Below are 23011 nucleotides of genomic sequence, written 5' to 3'. Positions count from 1 at the left end.
ATCTACTGCAGTGCCAACAAAGGCACATACCCTTCAAGAAATTTCTCATTGCAATGACTAATAAAATCATCTGTATATCCTTGAAAGATGCCATTGAGACGTTTGACCAATCCTGGAATCTCTTCTAATGGCAATATGTCCCAAACCTTCAAAACTTGAGAGTACCTTTTTTCTTTCTCTATGTCAATTGAACATATTACATATAAGTATAACCCTTCAACCCTGAATTGTTTCAAGATATTAGAAGAGTCATGAATCAAATTCACATTCCTCTTCCTGGGGCGCCAGCCACTGGAAAGTCTAAGAAGAAGGTTTAAAGCAGATGTTTTTGTCCGAACTGATGTCAGCTTTCCAAATGATCTAATGAAATTCTCACTGAAAATAACCTATCCACCATAAATCAACACAAAAGTTACTTTAGCACAGATATGTTTAATAACTTACTTTCAGTCCAATTTTATATACCTTCCACCTAGCACTTCTGAAGAAAACACTGTTTCCATTGAGCAAATCATCAAGTTGATCAAACTCTTTCTTCACTTCTAATATGGTTTTTGCCAATTGCTCATCTTCATCAACATTAAAGAAGCACTGACGCCTCTTAGCATCACAAACTAATTCCTTCCAAATTGATTCACTATTGATTAGAGTTCTTTCATTCCCTAAAATCCAAAGACAGTGCCTACATGGACAACAATTAAATAAATAAAACTTTTTTTAATAGTATTGCTAGGATTACTATACAGGTGATGGGAAAGAAGTAATTGGAAGCAGTACCTTGCTCTTGTAATAGCAACATTGACTCTCCGAGGATTGGACATGAACCCAATTGCCCCAGCTCTATTTGATCTCACAGTGGATATGATTATGACATCTTCCTCCCCACCCTGAAACCCATCCACTGTCTTCACCTTCACTGAAAACCCATTAATATTTCCATACTTGTGACCAAGTTTATCTTGAATTGCAGTCACTTGAGCAGCATATGGAGATATTATACCAATTCTAAGCTTCTGGTTTGAGCCATTCCATGCTGTATACAAAAACAGCCAAGGAAGCAAAAGGTATTCCAACAATACATTTACAAACAAAATCACTAGTTGAGACACTTTGTTTCAGCAGAATAATGATGTCATTAACATAATTATTTCAAGAGGTTAATGATATTGTCCACATGAAAAATGTTAAAAGAGAAGCCAAAAGTTTATCACAAACATTATAAACTTCATCCTGCTAAGTCTTCCTCCAAAAAGATCAAAATATATTGTTGTGCGTGTTGAAAATTAAAATTCCTACCACATAATAAGAAGAAAACATAACCTTTTTTAGGCAAAATCAAGCCTGATAAAAGCACAGAGGAGCCAAGAACTACTCCATAAATGACTGAACTAAAAATATGATAAAAGCATAGGCTTCAAAGAAAATAGGAATGCCTGTCTATAAATCAAGTGCGAAAAATTCCATATTGAAGTGGTAATAGGAAAATTAAACTTACTATTCATACCTTTGTGCAGACTCATCACTAGTTTCAACACAATAGCTACCTCAACCATATTTCTTCTGCTATGTCCAACATCATCCAGCTCTTCTCTTCCATCAAGCACATTTATGAATGAATAAGGACCAAACATTGGCCCTGGAAGATATTGCTTTTCATAGCATTTTTCCCTAACATTTGGTGCATCTAAGATGTCGTTAAAGTAAAATTTTGAGTTTGGAAAGCAGCTTATAAATGGATGCATCCTGTACTGCATATTCAAAAGGTGTTTTGGATGACCCAAGGAGCTCAACCTTTCAAATAAACTTCTTCCAAAGCCACCTCTGTCAGAAGCCTACCAAAAAAAAAAAGCAAAAGAAAAAACAAAAACAGAAAAAAAAAATGAGATGCTATATGTAAAAATAAATATAACCAAATTCATTCTGATTAAGAATGGCAACATATGACGGATAGAAGATTTTATGTACTTTGCTTTCCACCATAGCTGGTAATTGGCACTCATCACCAATAAGAATGGCATGCCTGATACCCTGAATTTGTAGGGGTATTGTTGATTCACATTCTTTTAACTGGGCAGCTTCATCAATTACCAATAAATTCATTGGTTCTATTGCCATTGAATGCAACTTATATGAACTTGATGCTGTGCAGAAAATTAAAGAGGCTGTCCCGAAACAGAATTTGACTATTGAACTCTCGTTCATTGCATTTGGTAGATCAAGTTCTCTCAGAGAATTACGCAGAGATTTCAATAGAGAAAGGCAGTCCCTTCTCCTCAAGCACAACAGCAGTAATATATCTGCAAAACCTTGAGAAGAAAACTCTGAACATGAGAAAACCTCCTCTACTTCATCAGAGATCAAATCATCCCGAGACAACAAAGAATCAAAAGTGTCAAGGAGCCCAACTAGGGATATAATGTTTTCTCTATTATGCTTCAGAATGTAACTTTCAGATACGTGTGCGCATAAACTAAGGAGACATTGTTTCAGAGGTAATGCAATAGACTCAAATCTTTCTCTTGCAAAATCAAGAAATGACATGTTCCCCTTCAATCTAACCTCTATTTTACAGCTGAATGTTTTATCTTTGTTTTCACTTTCATTATTGTGCTCCTTCCCTTTGATCAATTCGTTTTCCAAGGAAATATAGTACTGAGGAACACAATCCTCAAAAAAATCAATTGTTGAATTCAAACAATGCCACCAGCCAGTCAAAGGTGCAAAACACTCTATAAGCCTTTTAACACGATAATCCAAATATATATCTTCAACTTCAGAATTCATTTTCAGCCTCTCTTTATTCCCAAATAAAAGAATATCTCCTACAGAATAAATTGAAGCATCTGTTCCCGAGTCTTTTTCATGAGATTCTATTACAAGCTTTAAGACTCTTGTGGCCACTTCCATAACTGCAACATTGGTTGGAGCACAAATCAAGGTCCTACATTTCATTTTTAGAAGGTTATAGAGTAGGATGCTAACAGTTTTAGTTTTCCCTGTCCCCGGAGGTCCCCAAATGAGTTCGACAGAAGACCTGTGATTGCACTGCATTTTATCAAGGCCAGCTAATACAGCCTCAGTTTGGGATTCATTTAATATTGATGAAAAACTAACAGCAAGTTTTGCATCCCAGATTCCATTCCTCCTCACAGAACAGCGGCCACACTTTTCCTTCACCTATTATAAAGCACAGAATTTCAGCTGAATCCCAACAACAATACTAGAAAGACACATGCAAATTCATCTATATATCGTATCTGGAATACAGTTGAGAAAGAAAACAGACCAATATGGCATATTATTTATTCTCCTCTGGATCTAGTTCTATGTATGCAGTGCATATACATTTCACATCAAATTAGATTTTACCAAATCCGTATGGATTGGAAGCCACAAAAAAGAGAGCAGCATAGGTGAATTAGAAAATTTCCTTCTCTCCTATTATTTCTCTTGCCAAGTAAAAAGCTGCAAAATAAGTTTTGACCAATAAAAAAGAATAAAAATTGTAGTTTGGCTCAAAGGATTGACATTTTATGGTCCAAGGTTATTAAGTAAGCATGGCCATTTCCATATGTCCTTTTAACATAAAGAAAACATATACAAGTTGAATCTACATAATCCTATCTACAACAAACATAATATTTTAATCCCATACCACAGAATCAGCAGACAGAAATTCCTTGATGATATTCAAGTTTCCTTGCAAGTGCAATGCATTCCATATTCTTTTATTAGTGGTTGCATTTATCAAGAAAATCACGAACAGCGAGTTCTGCAACCCATCAATAACTTCAAAATCTTTCGATGCCTGGACTTTAAAATAAGTAGTTGTACTAGCAGCCTCATTCTCATCCTCTGTGATGTTAGTGACCATTGCAAAAGCCCATGTCCTTCCTGCCCTTTGCAAATCAGAGGCAGTTTCAGGTTTAGCATTTGCCAAAACAACAATATCTCCAGGCAATGTGTTGTAAGGCTCCTTCCCACGGTCACTGGACCTGTTTCTCCAGTGATCAACCTTAACATCATACAATAACGAGCCATGAGGCTTGCACTCAGAGAAGTTAACCACTTCAGCATATGGTGCTCTGGAAATAATCTCCATGCTTGACTGCAATTGTGCTCGTGTCTCTTCTAATAAAGGAAGTACATATGATCCAAAATAATGTTTAACTGATTCAAATGATTGCGGAATCTCATCCACCTACAAAAAGATCAAATATAAATTATGCTCTCTTTCTTTTCAAAATGCTAGTAAACAAATCATTAAGTGTTAATCATTCTTGTTTTGCCCCATAAGAAAATAGGAGCAAAAACAAATAATTTTTATAAAAACCTGGAAAAGATTTTCATTGAATATGTCTTCAAGGGACCATGAAAGCAAAATGCTAGTGAAGCCAAAGTCATTAGGAACAGCCATCTTCTTGCTTGAACTCTCCCCTTCCATCATCCTCACTAAACTCTTTATCTGCAACCAAAAAACAATAAACCCATTTAAAGTTTCATCCTTTAAAGCTCAACAGCGATTTCTTAGCGAAAAAGAAAGAGGAGAGCTGGGAATCATGATCAAGAAACAAGGAATCTACGTAGTACAAGCACTAGCACTAGCATGGAGCACTACCTCTTTTGCTTTTCAATGAAAGAAAAGGCCATAACATTTGAGAAACAAATAAGATAAAAAGCAGTTTCTTCTTCTGTACTCTTCTTGACTTGGAACGACTTCTTTATATTATATACGTCGTATCATATTCCGCCATTTTCATAGGTCCTTTCTCGCCATTTTCGTAGGTCGTGTCTGCCTTCCCTAGAAATCTATCTATGATTTCTTAGCTGTAAAGAAACTGGAGGGTCATGAAAGCAGGAAACTAGGAATCCAAAAGGACATTTATGCTATATTTAGATGGGAGAAAGAAAAATAAAAAGAAAGAGAAAATTTTTTTCAATTCATGTGATAAAAAAATTTTAATTTTAAAAAATATATTAAAATATTTTTAATATTTTAAAAAATTTATTAATTATTTTTAAATTAATTTTAACAATTAAATATTTTACTATTTAATTATTATAATTTAAAAAACTCATTATAATTGCTTCATTAATTTTTTTATTTTACTAAGTAATTCCCTATACTAATAATATTTTAAATTTTTTTATAATTAAGACACCAATAAATAAAATTTTTAAAAAATTAAAAATATTTTAATATATTTTTAAAAATTAAAAAACTAACTAATAAATTTACCTATATACTACAAACAACAAAAAATAATTTTCTCTAAAAATAAAAAGGAAATTAAATGTTTATTTGTTTTTTTAATATTGAAAGGAAAATATTTGAATGAAAGTTGTTTTTCAAATAGTAAAATATTAATTTTACATATTAAAAAAGCATAAATAAATATAGGATTATATTTATAATTTTAAAAAATTTCCTTCCAATATTTTTATTTTTTTCAATATTTTTACTTTCATTATTTTTCTTTCATCAAAACAAAATTATATGAAAAATAAAATTATTTTCTTCTTAAATTTTATTCTCTCTCTTATTTTCCATCCAAACATGGTATTACCCATTTTTAAAAAATAAACTAAAATATAAAGTAAATAGGCAAATAAAAAATTATTGACATGTTCACCCGTTAGTAACAAAAAATTATTTTTAAATTTAAAATAATAAAAAATACTAATTATTCACTATGTACTAATAGTTTATTCTTTAATAATAAATTAATTCTGAATATTTTTTAAAATAATTATTTAAATTTAGTTTAAAAAATTATACTCTATCTATCACATTTTTTTTATCTCAAAAATATTTTTTATTATAAATTATAGTTAAATATTAAAAAATTCAAAATTAATTTTTATAAATTTTTTTTTAAAATTAACACATATGAATAGGAGTGAGTATTCGGTCGGTTCGGTTTAAAATCGAATGAATCGAATAAACTAAAAATTAAAATTTTAGTATTTATAAAAATTGAACCGAATTGAGTTTAGGCAAAAATCAAATCGAACCAAATTAGTCTTATTCAATTTAATTCAGTTCGATTTGATCAGTTTAAATTTTTAATAAATTTTTTATTTTTTAATATTTTAAAATTTAATTAAAATATTTTAATATTAATATGATATAATCTCTTTATATTATCAAAAAAATATATTACCATCATTAATAAGTTCGATTTGATTTTTTTATTTTTTTCTGATTAAAACTGAATTAAACTAAAATAATTAAAATTTTTAAAATTAAAAATCAAATCAAATCAAAATAAATAAAAAAATTTTATATTAATTTAATTAATTTTTTAATTTAAACCGAATATACCCCGCCATATTAGCCTGAATGTTAAGATGTTTTTTAGTTTGCAATTTGAAGTAGGTGGAAAAACAGAGTCAACGGCTATTAACACAATGCTTAATTTGATTTATATTAAGCTATTTAAATTTATTTATTAATTCAAATTTTCTAATAATTATAGTATTGTATTTATTAAATATAATTATTTTTTATTGTTTATATTCACTTTTATCCACTAATTTTTAGAATTTTCTTTGTCCAAACTTGTGTTTTTTAAGAATATTAATTAAAATTACTAATTTTTTTTTCATTTTTATCCTTATGATTATATAACACAATAATCATTTTTTACAGTTTTTTAAAATCAATATTATGATTCATATCTCTCTTAGGGGTGTAATCGAGCCGAGTCGAGCCGAACTTTGTAAAGTTCAAGCTCGTTTATTAAAAAAGTTTGGAAGCTCGACTCGAGCTCTAATATTTGATTCGAGCTCGGCTCAAGAATTAAATATTATAATCGAGCTCGACTCGTGAAAGACTCGTTTGATTTAATAACGAGCCTAATTCGAGCTCGAACTCGAAAAGCTCGATTAAGAAGCTCGTTAATAAAATTCGAGTTCGAACTCGGAAAACTCGATTAAGAAACTCGTTAAAAAAGCTCGAAACCGAACTCAAAATTAAAAAGTTTGGTTTGAACTCAAGTTCAGGCTCGAGCTCGAATTAATAATTATATTTTAATCAATTTTTAATCATCATTAATTTAAATAATATAAAAAAAGAGTATACATAAAAAAAATTACGTAACACAATTTATAACTAAAATAACACAAATAAATATAAATTCAACAACATAATAAAATTAGATTACACACAAAGTTTAATATCAAACGAATAAAGTTGATTCCAACTTCCAACAGTTGAAACAAACTAATATAATTTAATTATTTTCATAATCATCTTCATGCTTGTTCAATTAGTTAACTTGAATTTCAACTTCAACATCCATATAACCTTAATTAATTATTATTAATATACTTTGATAATTATTATCATCTTTTATATTGTATGCTTAATTATATACAAAATTTTTTTTATAATTATACTTTAATTTTAAAATGTATATAATTTTTACAACTCAATTTATCATGTAGTACTATAATTTTAAAGAATACTTATTATAATAATTAATATTAATTATTTGTGATTATACATTAATTTTATGGAATCTTATTATAATAATTATATACAAAAGATTTTTATAATTTAATTTTAAAGAATATTAATTATAATAATTAATCTTAATTATTTATAATTTTTAATACTATAATTTTCAAGTATTTATAATAGTTTAAATTTTATAACTTTATAATTATTTTTATTTTTTAATAATATATGAACTTGTTCATAAATTTATTTAACGAATTGGTTCACCAATATTACTCACGAGCCTATTTAACGAGCCTCCTGCTCGTGAGCCTTCTCAACGAGTCAGCTCGCGAGCCTAAAAACGAGCCAGCTCGCGAGCCTTAACGAGCCGAATATTATGGAGCTCAAACTCAGCTCGTTTAAGTGATGAGGCTCAAAATTGAGCTCGAACTTGACTCGTTTAAAAAACAAACCGAAATCGATTGAACTTTTTATCGAGTGAGTCTGACTCACGAATAGCTCGGCCCATTTACGGCCCTACTCAATCCCATTTCATCTTCATCAATTTCAGTCTCATCTCCAGCCTTTTCCTTCTCCGTTTCCATTCTCGTCTCTTCCCTCATCATCCTCTTTCTTCTTCTTCTTTCTCTCTCGAAGCGATTCTTAGTATCGATTCTCCATCTTCATGTGCTTAGAGAGATAGATATTTGTTCTTCCACCTTCTTCTTCGTTCTATTCAAGATTTGCTAGTCCATAGATTATAGATGATGGTGGTTTTAAGATCTGCACAGGTTCGAGATACATGGACAAACCAAGAATTGGATGTCTAGTTGTTGGTTCTTGCAGTTTGGATTTGTTGGGGTTTTTTTATTGTTGATTAATGTGTATGAATTGGAATGTGAGATTTCAAAGTTTGCGATGAATGCTTCCTTTGATTCCTCACCATCTATTTCTTCTTTGTCAAAATACCAATTGTTGTTATCTAAATCTTTAAATTATTGAGATTTTTTTCTTTGGGTTTCAATGAGTTGTTGAAGTTTAGGTGCAGTCATTTATTATTCCTTCAATTTCAATGTAATTTTAACGAGTTCGATATGTTTGTATTAAATCTGTAAATTGAGATCGTGTTTTGCTCAATTAATTGACTATTGTGTTTGGCGTATGATGTTGGGAATTGGGATTATGGATGCATTTGGGTGATAAAATCGATTTGAAAAATTCTTGCTTTGGAACTGATTGGTTATAATCGAACAGAATATTTTTTTTCAATTTAGTTGAATTTGATTTTTTTTTATAATTCAGTTCAATTCTTTAAAAAAATTATTTTTGATTTTTTGATTTTTTACAATTCAGTTCGGAACGGAACTGAACCGACGGATTGCACATCCCTACTCTGGTTAGGGAAATGCTTTTCTTCATCTGGTTTGATAATGAATTTCCTCTCCCTACTACTAGATTGGGGTGTAGATAGCTGTTTGTCGTTGTTTTTGTTTACTTGAGGCTGTTTTTGTTTACTTGAGGCAGTGAGGCTTTGGTCACAGAGAATCTTTTGACTACCTAGCTTGGTTTTTTGGGTTTTGTGTAGTTTGTGTTAGTTTTGGCTTCGCATATTTGTATTATAGGTTCCTTTCATCGTCTTGAGCTTCATTTGTTTCCTTTTGGATTTCCTGCTTTGGGAAGATGAGATATGTTTCTGAGCCATAGCACCTCTGAGTTTTTTAGCAACTTTCCTTTCTGGAGGGATGACCTCTTAGATGCAAGGGAGTGTTTAAAGCATTTCTTGGTTCACCCCCCAAAGCATCAGTAATAATTTCTGGCTTGGTTTGCTTCTCTAGTTAGATCCTTTGTGCATGTAATGCTTAGCATGTTGTTTGGCGGAGACTCCTTATTTTTTATTAGGTGTTTAGCTTCAACTTCATTGATGAATGCTCTCTAGGCTTGAGTTGTGTTTGGTAGTGAATCTGGTACTATCTATGCTTCCTTGTGGGCATGAGTCTTTTCTAAAGAAGCTTTGCTCCTTCTCATTGATGTTGTGAGCTCAATGGTATTGTTCCTTCACCGGAGTGTTGTTGCAGTGGCAGGTTGCTTTGCCTAGCTATTAGGATTTATGGGATAGGTCATGGGCAGAAATTTTCTATTATGATCTTCATTTCCTTTTAATCTATAATCAAATTTTGGGGCTTCCTTAGACTAGACCGACGCTTTTTTAATGCAAACTAATATCTTGCAGAAAAAAAAAAAATTCTAATCTCTATCGTTGCAATACTGTGTTAAACTCTTTCTTTCTTTTTTTTTTTTTTTTTTAAGTACGCGCGCAATTATGCTCTTGTCTTGATCCTAATACAATTCAACAAAATTTTCAAGAAAAATTTATTATTTAATTTTTATGTTATGAAAAAATTTATTAATTAATTTTTTTTATTTTAAAATATATATTAAAATATTTTGAAAATTTTTAAAAATATATTAATTAATTATTTCATTAATTTTAATTATTAAATATTTATTTATTTTTCTGATTTAAAAAGTTATTAATTAATCTATTAATTTTATAAAAATTTATTAATTAATTTTTCTATATTAAAATTTTTTTATTATTTTTAACAGTTGGATTAAAGTTAATATTGATGTCTCTTTAAACTCGCAATGAAGTTCACTAGGTTTCGGCTGTGTAGTCCGAGATGCTAATGGTAGATTTATGGCGGCTAAAGCAAGCTGTTTTTGCAGTCAGATGGAGGTTAAGTGTGCTGAAGTAATGGCTTTTCGAGAGACGTTGAGCTGGATTAAAGAGTGCGGATGGGATCGAGTTTTTTTCGAATCGGATACTCAGATTCTTGTTGTGTCCATTAACAATGTTTCGTTAGATGATTTATCACTTTTTCGTCTTTTGGTTCAAAATTATAAATTACTTCTATCCAGTTATGGAGAAGCAAGATATAGTTTTATTCATAGGTCTGCGAATGATGTCGCTCGACTCATTCTGAGTCAGATCAAAGAGTTTGGGTTCATATCCCTCCTTATCATATAGTTTATTTGATCGCTAAGAGTTAATAATATTTCTCTCCTTTTCAAAAAAAAATTTAATAAATAAATTAATTAATATAATTTTTAAAACATTATGAACATTTTACTATATTTTTAAAATTTAGAAACTAATTAATAAGTTTCGGTTTATTTGCAAGAACCAAATACTAAGTTTTTCAATCTTAAACCTATTAAAGAACCTGGCTTACTCAATGAATGTGTTTCCATCATCGTTCCTTTTGATAAAACTAAAAAGGGAATGCAACTGTTTTTTAAAAATAAATAAATAAATAAAAATATTCAAATAAACAAAGGCGTGTAAAATTAAAACTCTTGTGCGTTGTGTTAAAAAGTTTAAATGAACTCGAAATTCTAAAATCACTTCCCCCTTTAGATGACTACACACACAATCATATATAAATACCATCTCAAATTTTAATTAATAAACTTTCACTTATTACAAAAACTAAATACTAAATTTTTCAATCTTAAACCTATTAAAAAACTTGATTTACTCGACGAATGTGTTTTCATTACCCTTTCCTTTGATAAAACTAAAAAAAGAATGCAACTGTTTTTTGTTTTAAAAAAAAAATAATAATAAAACAAAAGTATTCAAATAAACAAAGGCCAATAGTGAAAATCTACAAAATTAAAACTCTTTGCTAAAAAGTCCAAAATAAACCTGAATTTCTAAAAGTCATCTGACTACACAAACATCTAAACACCGTCTCAAATATCCCGTCCGACCCAAATCTCTAACAAATCTATTCTTTTGATAAAAGAGAAAGAGGAACTCAAACAATGCATCGGCTTACCTTACCGTCTTCTTCCATTAATTCTTGTTGGAATCGCTATGATGATAAGCTCTTTGAAGAGGCTTTGATTCGTTTTCCAGAGGAATTGCCTGATCGGTGGCAGGAAATTGCTGCTTACACAGGAAAATCGGTTCAAGAAGTGACAGAGTATTACGAGTATCTGGCCCATGATGTTTTTGAGATTGACTCCGGACGCATAGAGTTACCCATTTACAGTGATGACTTAGTTGACTCTACCATGGCGGCTTTGGATCAGATATCCTTTGGGAATAAAACAAAGCTACGCGAGGCTGAAAGGAAGAAAGGAACGCCGTGGACGGAAGAAGAACACAGGTGTAGTTTTTTGTTTGTATGACGATTATTAGTAGCAGAAAGACATGAAGGATGAAGAGTTTAGATGTTTGCTTTGTCCATTCAATTGAATGGATAAAGATGAGGACAAGTAGAAAAAGGAAAAGGATATTTTTATTATTTGGGATTTTCTGGGTTTTTTAGTTTTTTTATTTTGATTGTGGGAAACTGATTTTTATGTTATTTTTTTTTACTGCTAAGTCTTTTTTGTAGATTTTAATTTTTCCTGGAATTATGGTTGAGAGCTGGTCTAATTACTTATAAAATTAGGAAAATAAAAAAATATAGGTGGACTCTTTAACCTGCACAAATACTTCCAGGAATTTTTCTTTTGGTTTATCTTTTTTACTTTTCCGGACTTCTTGTTTTGTTTTGTTTATGAATTTTGTGAAGGTTATTAGTTTTATTATTGGTAGATGGTACTGTCCTCATTTTTTATATTTGGGTATCCAATTTCGTCACTTGTACAAATGTGGAAATCTTGTTCACTTATAGAAAGTTGAAAATGATTTCTGAATCCAAGGTTTTAAGATCGACATGATTTGCAACCCTTATCATTTTATTGACAAATTGGAATTTCTTGTCTGTCAAGCTTTTAAGTTCCCATAACTGAATGCTTCACTGATCAGATTCATACTTACATAGTTCATGTTCAACTTCTTCTGGTGTTTTAGCTCAACTCCTTTTGGTGTTATTGTCACCAAATTTTTGGGTGGGGCTGAAACAGGATGAATTTAAGATCAAGATATATATTTGGATTGCTCCAGGAATTTATGAAATCTGATCTTCAATTCCTTTTCAATGCATATGAGTGTCTATATCTGGATCTAGTATAATTCCACATTTACTGCATATTTGCATTTCCTTTTTGAGATTGTCTAGCTGTAAATTCATGGGGCTCCCTTATTGCATATGCAAACTTGATCCTTTGTATTTGTACATATATTTAAGTCTTCATAATTGGCTTGCTATATGGTATTGTAACAGAAAATTTTTATTTGGACTGGAAAAATTTGGCAAGGGCGATTGGAGAAGCATTTCTAGGAATGTGGTTGTGACAAGAACACCCGCACAAGTAGCTAGTCATGCCCAGAAGTATTTCCTTCGGCAGAATTCTGTGAGGAAAGAGAGGAAAAGGTCAAGCATCCACGACATCACGATTGTCGATAACAACTCGGTTGCTTTGCCTGCTGATCAAAATTGGATCCCTTCTCCAGGTGCTCCATTTCACCAACCCTCTTTTTAATGAGATGGCCCTATCAAGCCATATGCCTAATCAAGGTGGCTCAATGGGATATCAAAACTTTGGGTTCCCTATGTAGACATGCATAGTAACAGTGTAATCTGTAAATATTGAAGCTTTTTGCTCGACTCCAATTTGTATAGGCCATTAGGGTTCTTTTAGCTATTAGCTGATTAAGTAACAAATGAAATGCAATTGATAGGTTTGATTATGAAAGTCCTTTGATATCTATTTTATATGTTAAAGCATATATTACATTTCATAGCTCAAATGGAAAAAATCTATAATTGAGAGAACTCAAAGCTTGGCCATAGAAAAACAACTCAAATCATTTCGGTCCAAGAACATAATCCAGCCTAGCAACTCAGTCCAACAGCTCCAAACACTGTTTTTGACTCTCAGCCAAGACCCATAGAAATCATGTCTCAATAAAGCGACAGGGTGCTCATCAGCCGAACTCTGCAGCTTAGATGAAGCCAAACACACCAGCCGAACTGTGCAGCTTAGAGGAAGCCAAACACACCTTGGCTTGACTGTGGAAACTCCGAAGCCATCACCATCGCACATGCAACAAGGCTCCTACCGAGCCTATAGTGAGCTCTCTCTCCGCAACAATCCTTATCAATTAAATAGATAGCCATAATACCTGCAACGCAACACCATCGAAACACTAGTAGCCATCGGAGGCAGAAGAAGAACAAACTACAAATTGAATACCTTAGAATTTCGCATCAGAAAAAAATACGAAGAACCCATCAAAACACAAATCAAAATCCCAAATCCAAAGGACTCTAGAACAATACCTGCAAAAATCCAATAGTATATATCTATCTATACAGTTGTGTTTGGTATTATCATTGAAACTGCCTAATAGTAAAATTAATACAAAACAACCACAAAGCATATATATATATATATATTACGAAATTATAATTTTAATCTTTTAAAATAAAGGAAGAATTACTATCTCAAGTCTTTGTATTTCTAGAATAGCATATTAAATATTTCAAGTCTTATTCCTAAACTAAATAGTTTTTCAATCTAAATTGATATAATTTTTATAGTGTAAACGAAAAAAAAAAAAGAAATCAATGAAAAATTTATATATATATTTATATCAAATTAGGGAAATAATGGGTTCTCATAATACTCTTAAACTTTTTAATTATTTATAATAATATTTAATTATTTAAATAGTTGATAATTTTATTATTTAAAATTTGAGAGATTTATAAATTAATTTCTAGTTATTACCATAATTTATAAATTAATCCCTATATTTTTAAACATATATTAAAATATTTTTATTTTTTATCTCGTTCTTAAAATCCTAAATTATCCTTGCTCTTTGACTTGTAATAAAATCACCAACTCTCAAACCCTTTTTTCCAAAACTTTCTCATATTTTTTTTTTCTCCAAACTGAGATAATAGCATATATTATTTCTGTTAAAGTAGATTCAATAATGACAAATTTTGCGTGCCCCAGACATGGATAAATTGCTTTTCAATCCAATCTATAAGGAGAAAGACTATGAAAAAGAAAAAGAGAAAAAAAATTAATTAAATAATAAAAGTAATTTAACCTTTTAATATATTTTTAATGAGAGAAATAAATAAAAATAGATAAAATAATTATTTCATTAATAAAATTAAAAAATAAAAATATTTTAATAAATTTTTAAAAATATAAATACTGAGAATACTCAAAAATTAAATAGTAAATCGCCCTTAAAATTTAACTTTTAAACTACTGTTGGTCACTTGTTTTATTATGATATTAAAACATAGAATTTGCCTTTATATTTCCATAATTTTGAACACAAGGGATATTCAGCTTGTTAAACAAATTGCTCTAGGAAGGATAAATAATGTTGATTCATGGACGTAGTTGGGTACTAGAACAGGGTTTTATACTGCGAAAAGTGGATATTGATATTTACAACGCCGTAGGGCTGGTGTTGCTCAGAGTACACTATTCTCTGAGACTATTTGGCGTAAATTTGGAAGATTAAAGTTCCAAGCAAAGTTATGGATTTTACAAGACGTTTGTGTCAAAATGTATTACCTCTTCGTCCGCTTCTTCAATCAAAGAGCTGTTGATGTCCCATCTTGTTGTCCTGCTTGTAGTTTTCATATCGAGACTTTGGTCCATTTATTTTTTGATTTTGAGACGGCTAATCAGCTATGGACATTGGTTGGACAAAGTTTGCATGCATTCCTAAATTCGATCTCTGACTGAATGATGATTTAGTTGCAGAATGTCTCATGACTTTATGGGGAATTTGGACTAATAGAAATGAAGTTATTATATGGAACCAGCGGCACAATTCTATTGCTGAGATTTCACGTCGATCAATGAATGGGTTGCTGCACAAAATATGTTAGAGAATTCAAATACCATCTGACTTCTATATGTTATCGGAGTTTTAAAGTGCTTAACTATAAATTTTGCCCGATTTCTTGTTCAATCCTTCAATAATGGCTACAGAACAAAGTCTTGTTTCTTCTACTTCTTCGTCTACTCTTCCCACCTCTCATTCTTTCCAAATTCCTAATGTTACACAGTTTCTTATCATCAAACTGACCTCATCTAATTATTTATTGTGGAAAGCCTAGATTTTGCCTCTTCTTTATGGCTATAGACTGACTTCGCATATTGATGGTTCTGCTATAGCTCCTTCTGGCACCCTTTCTAATGGAGAACCGAATTCTAATTATAATGATTGGTTTTGCTATTCCGTCTCCGAGTCTATCATGCTGCATCAGATTGTTCGATGCGCTACAGCTAAAGAAGCTTGGGATAAGCTAGCTGTTATCTATTCCACAAGTGCTAAAACACAAGTTCAGCAGTTGCGGAAACAAGTCAAGCACTTGTCTCGTGTTACAGACTCCATTGATATCTATATGAAGAAAGCTAGATCAATCTCTGATCAGCTGAATGCTTTATAAAGTCCTATTTCTAATGAGACGTTAGTTTGTGATGCTGAATATCATCCTTTTGCACGTGCCATAGAAGCTCAGAATACATCTGTAAATTTTGATGAACTTTATGCACTCTTATTGAGTGAGGAAATGCAGCTTCGATTAGATAACCTTGCTATTACTTCTGCTGTTCTGCCGATTGCCAATTATGTGAGTATTGGGCGAGGCAGCGGTGGTCGTTGGCGAGGCTGTGGTGGCCGAGGCTATAGTGGCCGAGGCTGTAGTGGCCAAGGCCGTAGTGGTCAAAATTATGGTTATAGCCGAGGTACTGGATCCTCCTTTGTTGGTCGTGGTGCTACATCTTCACATGGATTGTCTACTGCTATTGTTATAATTGTCATGGCAGTGGGCCTTATATCCGACAGTGCCCTTCTCCTAGACCTTCACCTCAAGCCAATGTTGTCCATACTAACCTGATACTATCCAAGTTTGGACAATTGATTCTAGTGCCAATTATCATTTAGCTCCTAATCAGGAGAACATCAGTTGTCCAGTTCCTGTGCACGACAATACAACTCTTACTATAGCTAATGGTAAAACACTTCCAATCCTATCTCGTGGGTCGTCTGCAACTTTTGTTAATGGTCATTCCTTTGTTCTTAATGATATTCTTTATTCACCTGCTGTCAAAAATAATTATTTTCTGTTTCTGCATTTACTTCTCAAAATAATGCTTCTGTTGAATTTTTCTCTAACACTTACTTTGTGAAGGATATCCCCGCGAAGCAGGTGCTCTACCAAGGCCAAAGTAAGGATGACTTATACCTCTTTCCGATGCAGCCAGTTCATTCCTTTTCTCCAAAAGCGTTACTAGCGACTATTTCTCTTTGGCATGAACGTCTTGGCCATGCCAATCTTCGAGTTGTCAAGAATATTCTTAGCAATAATAAGATTTCTTTTTATTCGAATAAACATTTTGAGTTTTGTCATGGTTGTAGTGTGAGTAAATCACTCAGGTTGCCTTTTGCTAATTCTTTGTTTCGTGCTACACAACCTTTGGAATTAATTTGTTCTGATGTTTGGGGGCCCTCTCCTGTGGTCTCTATGGATGGTTATAGATATTATGTCTTATTTTATGATCATTTTAGCAAATACTATTGGTTATATTTTCTTAAACAGAAATCTGATGTTTTTTTCTAAGTTTATTCAATTTCAAAAATTGGTCGAAAAATATTTTGGGGTTCCAATTAAAAGCTTTCAATCAAATTGGGGTGGTGAGTTTCAGTCTTTGGTCAAATATCTTAACGACAATGATATTGTTCAACGAGTGTCTTGTCCATATACACCTTAATAAAATGGCTATGCAGAAAGAAAATACAGGTACATTATAGAGTTAGGAAGGGCTTTGTTACATAATGTGTTTGTTATCTATTTATACTGGACTTATGCTTTTGACATTGCCGCTTATACTATAAATAGCCTTCTGTCAACACATAATTCTATTCAAACTCCTTTTGAGCTTTTATTTCATGTGAAGCCTAATTACGATAAATCACGTGTTTTTGGATTTTTGTATTATCTATGGTTGAAACCTTATACTCCTCATAAATTAGCTTCTAAATCATCTAAATGTGCTTTTCTTAGATATATGAAAATTCACAAAGGTTATGTCTTTCTTGAGCTTTCCTCTGATAAAAAATTCATATAACGTCATGTTTTATTTTATAAACAGGTGTTTCCCTTTTAGAATCTTGATGATATTGGTACCAAGACAATTGCACAGCAGCCTATATCCATACTGTTACCACCCATTTCAACATTTCAGCAACACAGTACTGGAATTATTAGTTCCAACTCAAACCGTAGCCATTCATCTATTCCTTCTACACAAAACGACATTCCACGAATACTAAGTTCTTTACCGTCCATGAGCCTAACAACACAAAGCTTAGACCCATCAACAATCCTCCTGTCACCAATACCAATCCGCGTCATATCTTTAACACAACACCAGCTCAATCGAACCGCCTCACCCGATGCCAATCAACTCGAACCACTTGACCATAATCAAACTAGCTCACTTACTCTTATGCACATTGTTTTTAGAATAGATTGCACGAGATTGTCCTTCTACAATACAGAATGCTATTATCGACCAACCACTAACCGGTGAGACTTCTAACCAAGCTTTGATTGACTGTCCTCCACTCAAAACTCATTCGACGGTTACAAGACAGCAAATAGGAGGTTTGAAGCCGAAAATCCCATGGTCTCCACAAGCACATACTGCATGTATCTCTTTTTTGGTCCCTACATGTTATACTCAAGCATTTAAAAGTCCCCATTAGAGAGAAGCTATGATTACTGAATTAAATGCATTGATACAAACAGGCACTTGGGAACTGGTTCTACGATGTCAAGCTCATAACATTATTGGGTGCAAGTGGGTTGTAACGACCCCAAAATGGACCGTCACCGGCGCTAGGATTCAGGTCGGCTTAAGGCCGCCAGAACCCGTAGCAAGCCTGCTATCCTCTCTGTGAACCTGTAAACTCATACATGATCATACATTTTCTGTGAAAATAAAAATTCTTTTCTGAACCAAGGCTTAACCTGTGCATGCACTATCTCTGTACTCTGTACTCTGTACTCTGTACTCTGTACTCTGTACTCTGTACTCTGTACTCTGTACCCCTGACTAGAGCTTGCTCTAGATGGGTTAACTCATACCTATTAAGCCTGGTTTGTTTTTCACACACAGTACAACATAGATACATATACAGATCATGTATAAAACATACAGCACTAAGTCAAGCACATTTCTAACTTTATACACAACTATTACAGCTCTTTAATATTACATGTCCACTCTAAGCTATTACAAATCTCTTTACTCTTTCTGTACTCTGCTGGACTGTCCCTGTACACTGTACACTGAACCTGCAAAACTGGAGTTAAGGGAGTGGGATGAGCTCTATAGCCCAGTGAGTAGAACAGTAAAACATCTCAGTAAAATATGATCCCATGGAATGCATCATATCACAGACAAGCCACATCAAGAGTAAACCTGTCACCACATAGTCCCAGTAACTCTGTGCCAGGGCGTAGAATCGAGCACCTGGTCTTCCTGTCATATATGTATATGTGTATATAACACCTCTGTACTTACCATTGCCAGGGCGTAGTCAAAGGCTCCTAGTCTTTACTATACCTGCCAGGGCGTAGTCAAAGGCTCCTAGTCTTTACTATACCTGCCAGGGCGTAGTCAAAGGCTCCTGGACTTCCTGTCTGAGACTATTGGATCATTCAGCATTCACTCACATCACCAAATAACGATGCAATGCAACATATTCGTGGATACTAATGCAATCACCCTATTGCATAATCATGATGCATGAGATATGCTAAAACATTCCATTGTGCAAGTAAAAGAGTTAAGGTTAGTTCCACTCACCTCTGGCTAACTGGACTGACTCTGCAGGCTCTGAACACTCTGGAGCAGTACTCACTGCTGCTCTCTCTGGTTCCTCTGGTCTGTACCTATACAGATGGACGCAAATGAGGGACCAAACTAGCTGATGACCAACTCGATACTCCCCAAGACTCCCCTTAAACTCACTCTAATATCCATATGCAAAGCATGCAAAGGAAAGCTGGACAGGACACTTTCGGCGGCAGGTTCGGCGGCCGAAAGTCCTCTCCAGAGACGAAACTCAAGCACCTTCGGCAGCCGATCTTCCACTTTCGGCAGCCGAACCCTTTCGGGGGCAAGTTTCGGAGGCCAAAAGGCACTCCAGAGACGAAAGTCTCTATCCTTCGGCGGCACCTTCGGCGGCCGAACTCCCCTTCAGAGCCGAAAGTCCAAAAGCTCGGGGGCAAGCTTAGGCAGCCGAAACCACCTCCTCACACCTCCTCAGGGGTTCGGCGGCCGAATGTACCTTCGGCTGCCGAACCTAATTTCATCAGCAGGGCAGAAACTTGCCTTGCCTCTCGCCCAATGCACAAAACTCACTCCACTTCACACACCTCAATCCTTCCACGTGCATACACTCATGTATATGCTCAAAGGGGTCAGAAACTACCTTAAAACCCCAAAAACACAACACAAACAACACAGAAACAGGTTTTATGCACAAAATCATCAAAACCTCACACATAACCCTATTCATGCACCTCTCTCCATCAACCCCATAAAACCTTCAGAAAACATAAAAACAAGCTCAGGATCTTCACTTACCTTGTGAAAACAAGTAGATGAATGATCCTAACGTGGAGTTTTGAAGCAACTCTTCTTCAAACTCTCCAAACTTCACACCTTTGAGTTTTTTAGCTTAAAACCTTCAAAAGATCATAAAAACTAATCAAATCGTTGCATGATTTAATGAAAACATGAAAGAATACTCACAAAGGACAGAGTTTCACCTCAGCAAGTGAAAGAAATGGTGCTCTTACCTCTTCAACCGACTGAGGGCCATTTATAGGTGGCTGGCCAGACCACCTTCGGCGGCCACACGTGAAACCGAAAGCCATGCATGTTCGGCGGCCGAACCTCAACTTTGGCGGCCGAACCTGGCTTTTCTGCCTTGGTTCATTTCACTCAAAACCTCATTTCCTTATGCTTTAAAACTATGAAACATACCAAAACCTTTTAGAAAAACATAAATCTAACCCCTCTAAAGACTTCCGACATCCTGAACTTCATCGGAAAGTAGAATTCCGATGCCGGACTCTAGCCGGGTATTACATTCTCCCCCCCTTAAGAACATTCATCCTCGAATGTCCTAAAACAAACAGGTAACACATAAAAAAGGAGGAAACTAACCTCAAAACAAATATGGATACTGCTGGAGCATCGACTCTCGCGTCTCCCAGGTGCACTCTTCTAGATTATGGTGGTTCCACAGGACTTTCACCATTGGAATCTCTTTGTTCCTTAGTTGTCTGATCTGTGTGTCCAGAATTCGCACTGGCTGCTCTATATAGGTGAGATCTGTAAGAATCTCCACCTCAGGCTCACTCAAAACCTGATTCGGATCTGACACAAACTGCCGTAGCATAAAAACATGAAATACCGGGTGAATTCTCGCCATAGAAGCAGGTAAATCCAGCTTATACGACACATTTCCGATCCTCTGCAAAATCTCAAAGGTTCCAATGTATCGTGGGGCTAACTTACCCTTCTTTCCGAAACGAACCACTCCTTTCATTGGAGACACATTCAGCAATACCCAATTACCTTCTTAGAACTCTAACTGCTTTCTGCGAACGTCTGCATAACTTTTATGTCTGCTCTGCGCTGTTCTGATTCTCTCTCTGATCATGGGCACCATTCTACTGGTAATCTCTACTAACTCTGGCCCTGTAAGAGCCTTCTCTCCTATTTCTTCCCAACAAACAGGGGATCTGCACTTCCTCCCATACAAAGCTTCATAAGGAGCCATCCCGATGCTAGCATGATGGCTGTTATTGTAGGCAAACTCCACCAAAGGTAGATGCTGCTTCCAAGAATCGCCAAAGTCTAACACACACAGTCGAAGCATATCCTCAATGGTCTGGATGGTCCTCTCTGACTGTCCATCAGTCTGTGGGTGGAAAGCAGTGCTAAAATCCAGTCTCGTGCCCATCGCACTTTGCAGACTTCGCCAAAATCTAGAGGTGAACTGAGGTCCTCTGTCTGAAACTATAGATACTGGAACTCCATGTAATCGCACTATCTCATCCAGATAGACCTGTGCCAACTTATCCACAGAATAGTTACTCCGTACTGGAAGAAAATGAGCAGATTTCGTGAGTCTGTCCACAATCACCCATATAGAGTCTATCCTGTTGGACGTTGCTGGTAAACCCACTACAAAATCCATAGCTATGTTCTCCCATTTCCACTCCGGAATCGGCAATGGGTTAAGCATTCCTGCTGGTTTCTGATGCTCGAGTTTCACCCTTTGGCAAACCTCACAGGTTGTCACAAACTGCGCCACTTCTTTCTTCATGGCTGGCCACCAATAGACCTTTTTCAGATCTTGATACATCTTGGTGGCTCCTGGGTGAACACTATACCTCGCATTATGAGTGTAATACCCGGCTAGATTCCGGCATCGGAATCCCTACCTTCCGGCGGAATCTCCGTTGGAATACGGGATTTTGAGGATGCCAGAGTCTTCTAAAGGGGTAAAAATGTGATTTCTAAAATGATTTTTACTGATTTTATGGTTTTAAATGAAAAAGATTTGAGTTTTGAAAAGAAAAGACCAAGGAGGTTTTTGCCAGGTTCGGCCGCCGAAAGTAAAGTTCGGCCGCCGAACATGAGTTGGTTTTGGGAGCGCTTTTGGCCTCCGAAAGCTATGTTTGAACAAATCAGGTTCGGCCGCCGAACCTCAAGTTCGGCCGCCAAACATGGGGGTGTTTTGCTTGCATGTTAGGCCGCCGAAGGAGGTTTGGCTGGCCACCTATAAAAGCCCCTCAGACCGAAAATGGGCGAGATTTCTCCCCATTCTCGAGCTCAGGTGTGTTCATGTCCTCCTTTGGTCATTTTCATGTTTTCTCTTCATCTCCTTCATATTTTTATGAGTTCCATGGTTGTTTTGAAGAGTTTTCAAGCTTAGATCAAAGTTTTGGGAGCTTGGAGACCCAAGGAGTAGTTTCCTCCCATCTCCAAGTTAGAGCTCGCACAAACCCTCGATCTTCAAGAGGTAAGTGTGGATCTATGCTTTCTTTTACGTTTCATGAAGTTTTAAGTGAGTTTTAAGAGGTTTTGATGGTTGAGTATGGGTAGATATGCATGTTAGGGTTTATGTTGGTTTTATGCCGAATGTATGATAATGTATGTTTATGTGATGTTTGTGTTGGGGTTTAGGTCAGTTTTCAAGCCCCTTGAGCATATGGGAGAGAGTATGCATGATTGGGAAAGAGTATGTGAGGTTTGGTTTGTTTTGATGGTTTTGGCCTATGTGGGTCATAAACTATCTATGTATGCTTTAGATGTTGTTTTTGGGGAGTTTAAGCTTGTTTGAGCTCCTTTGTGCATGGTTAAGGATGTATGCATGTGTTTGAGGAGTTGGATGCTTGTTTTGGGGTGTATGGAAGGTTTGGGAGGCTTGAAATGCACAAAGGCTGAGTTCTGGATGAACTCAGGTTCGGCCGCCGAAGGTGGTTTCGGCCGCCGAACCTACTTGAGGATGCATGGTTTGGCCGCCTAACCTTGCCCCCG

The 23011-nt window shown here is 34.5% G+C and overlaps 1 protein-coding gene and 1 pseudogene across 7 annotated transcripts in view; one reads left to right on the top strand and one right to left on the bottom strand.

Moving 5' to 3' along the window:
• Positions 1–11632, bottom strand: part of LOC110623974 — a 58442-nt gene extending 46810 nt beyond the window's left edge. For 4 of the 7 annotated variants that reach the window (XR_006352228.1, XR_006352227.1, XM_043960550.1 and 1 more), the window contains exons 1-8: positions 11287–11632; positions 4334–4465; positions 3656–4201; positions 1966–3177; positions 1505–1832; positions 778–1033; positions 466–682; positions 31–386 (exon numbers count right to left, since the gene is read on the bottom strand). Coding sequence is in view for 5 of the 7 variants with exons in the window: in XM_043960550.1 (XP_043816485.1) it covers positions 31–386; positions 466–682; positions 778–1033; positions 1505–1832; positions 1966–3177; positions 3656–4201; positions 4334–4465; positions 11287–11304 (3065 nt within the window). In the remaining 2 variants the exon portion in view is untranslated. Of the gene's footprint in view, positions 1–30; positions 387–465; positions 683–777; positions 1034–1504; positions 1833–1965; positions 3178–3655; positions 4202–4333; positions 4466–4583; positions 4770–11286 lie in introns of those variants that run through there. The other 3 variants (XM_043960552.1, XM_043960553.1, XM_043960551.1) reach the window with 3 other exon arrangements.
• LOC110624042 lies at positions 11126–13116 on the top strand (annotated as a pseudogene).
• Positions 13117–23011: the final 9895 nt, after the last annotated feature.

Source organism: Manihot esculenta, chromosome 10 (genome assembly GCF_001659605.2).
Source record: "Manihot esculenta cultivar AM560-2 chromosome 10, M.esculenta_v8, whole genome shotgun sequence".
NCBI lineage: Eukaryota > Viridiplantae > Streptophyta > Magnoliopsida > Malpighiales > Euphorbiaceae > Manihot > Manihot esculenta.
Note: the sequence above shows the minus strand (reverse complement) of the source record. Positions and strands in the feature narration are given on the sequence as shown.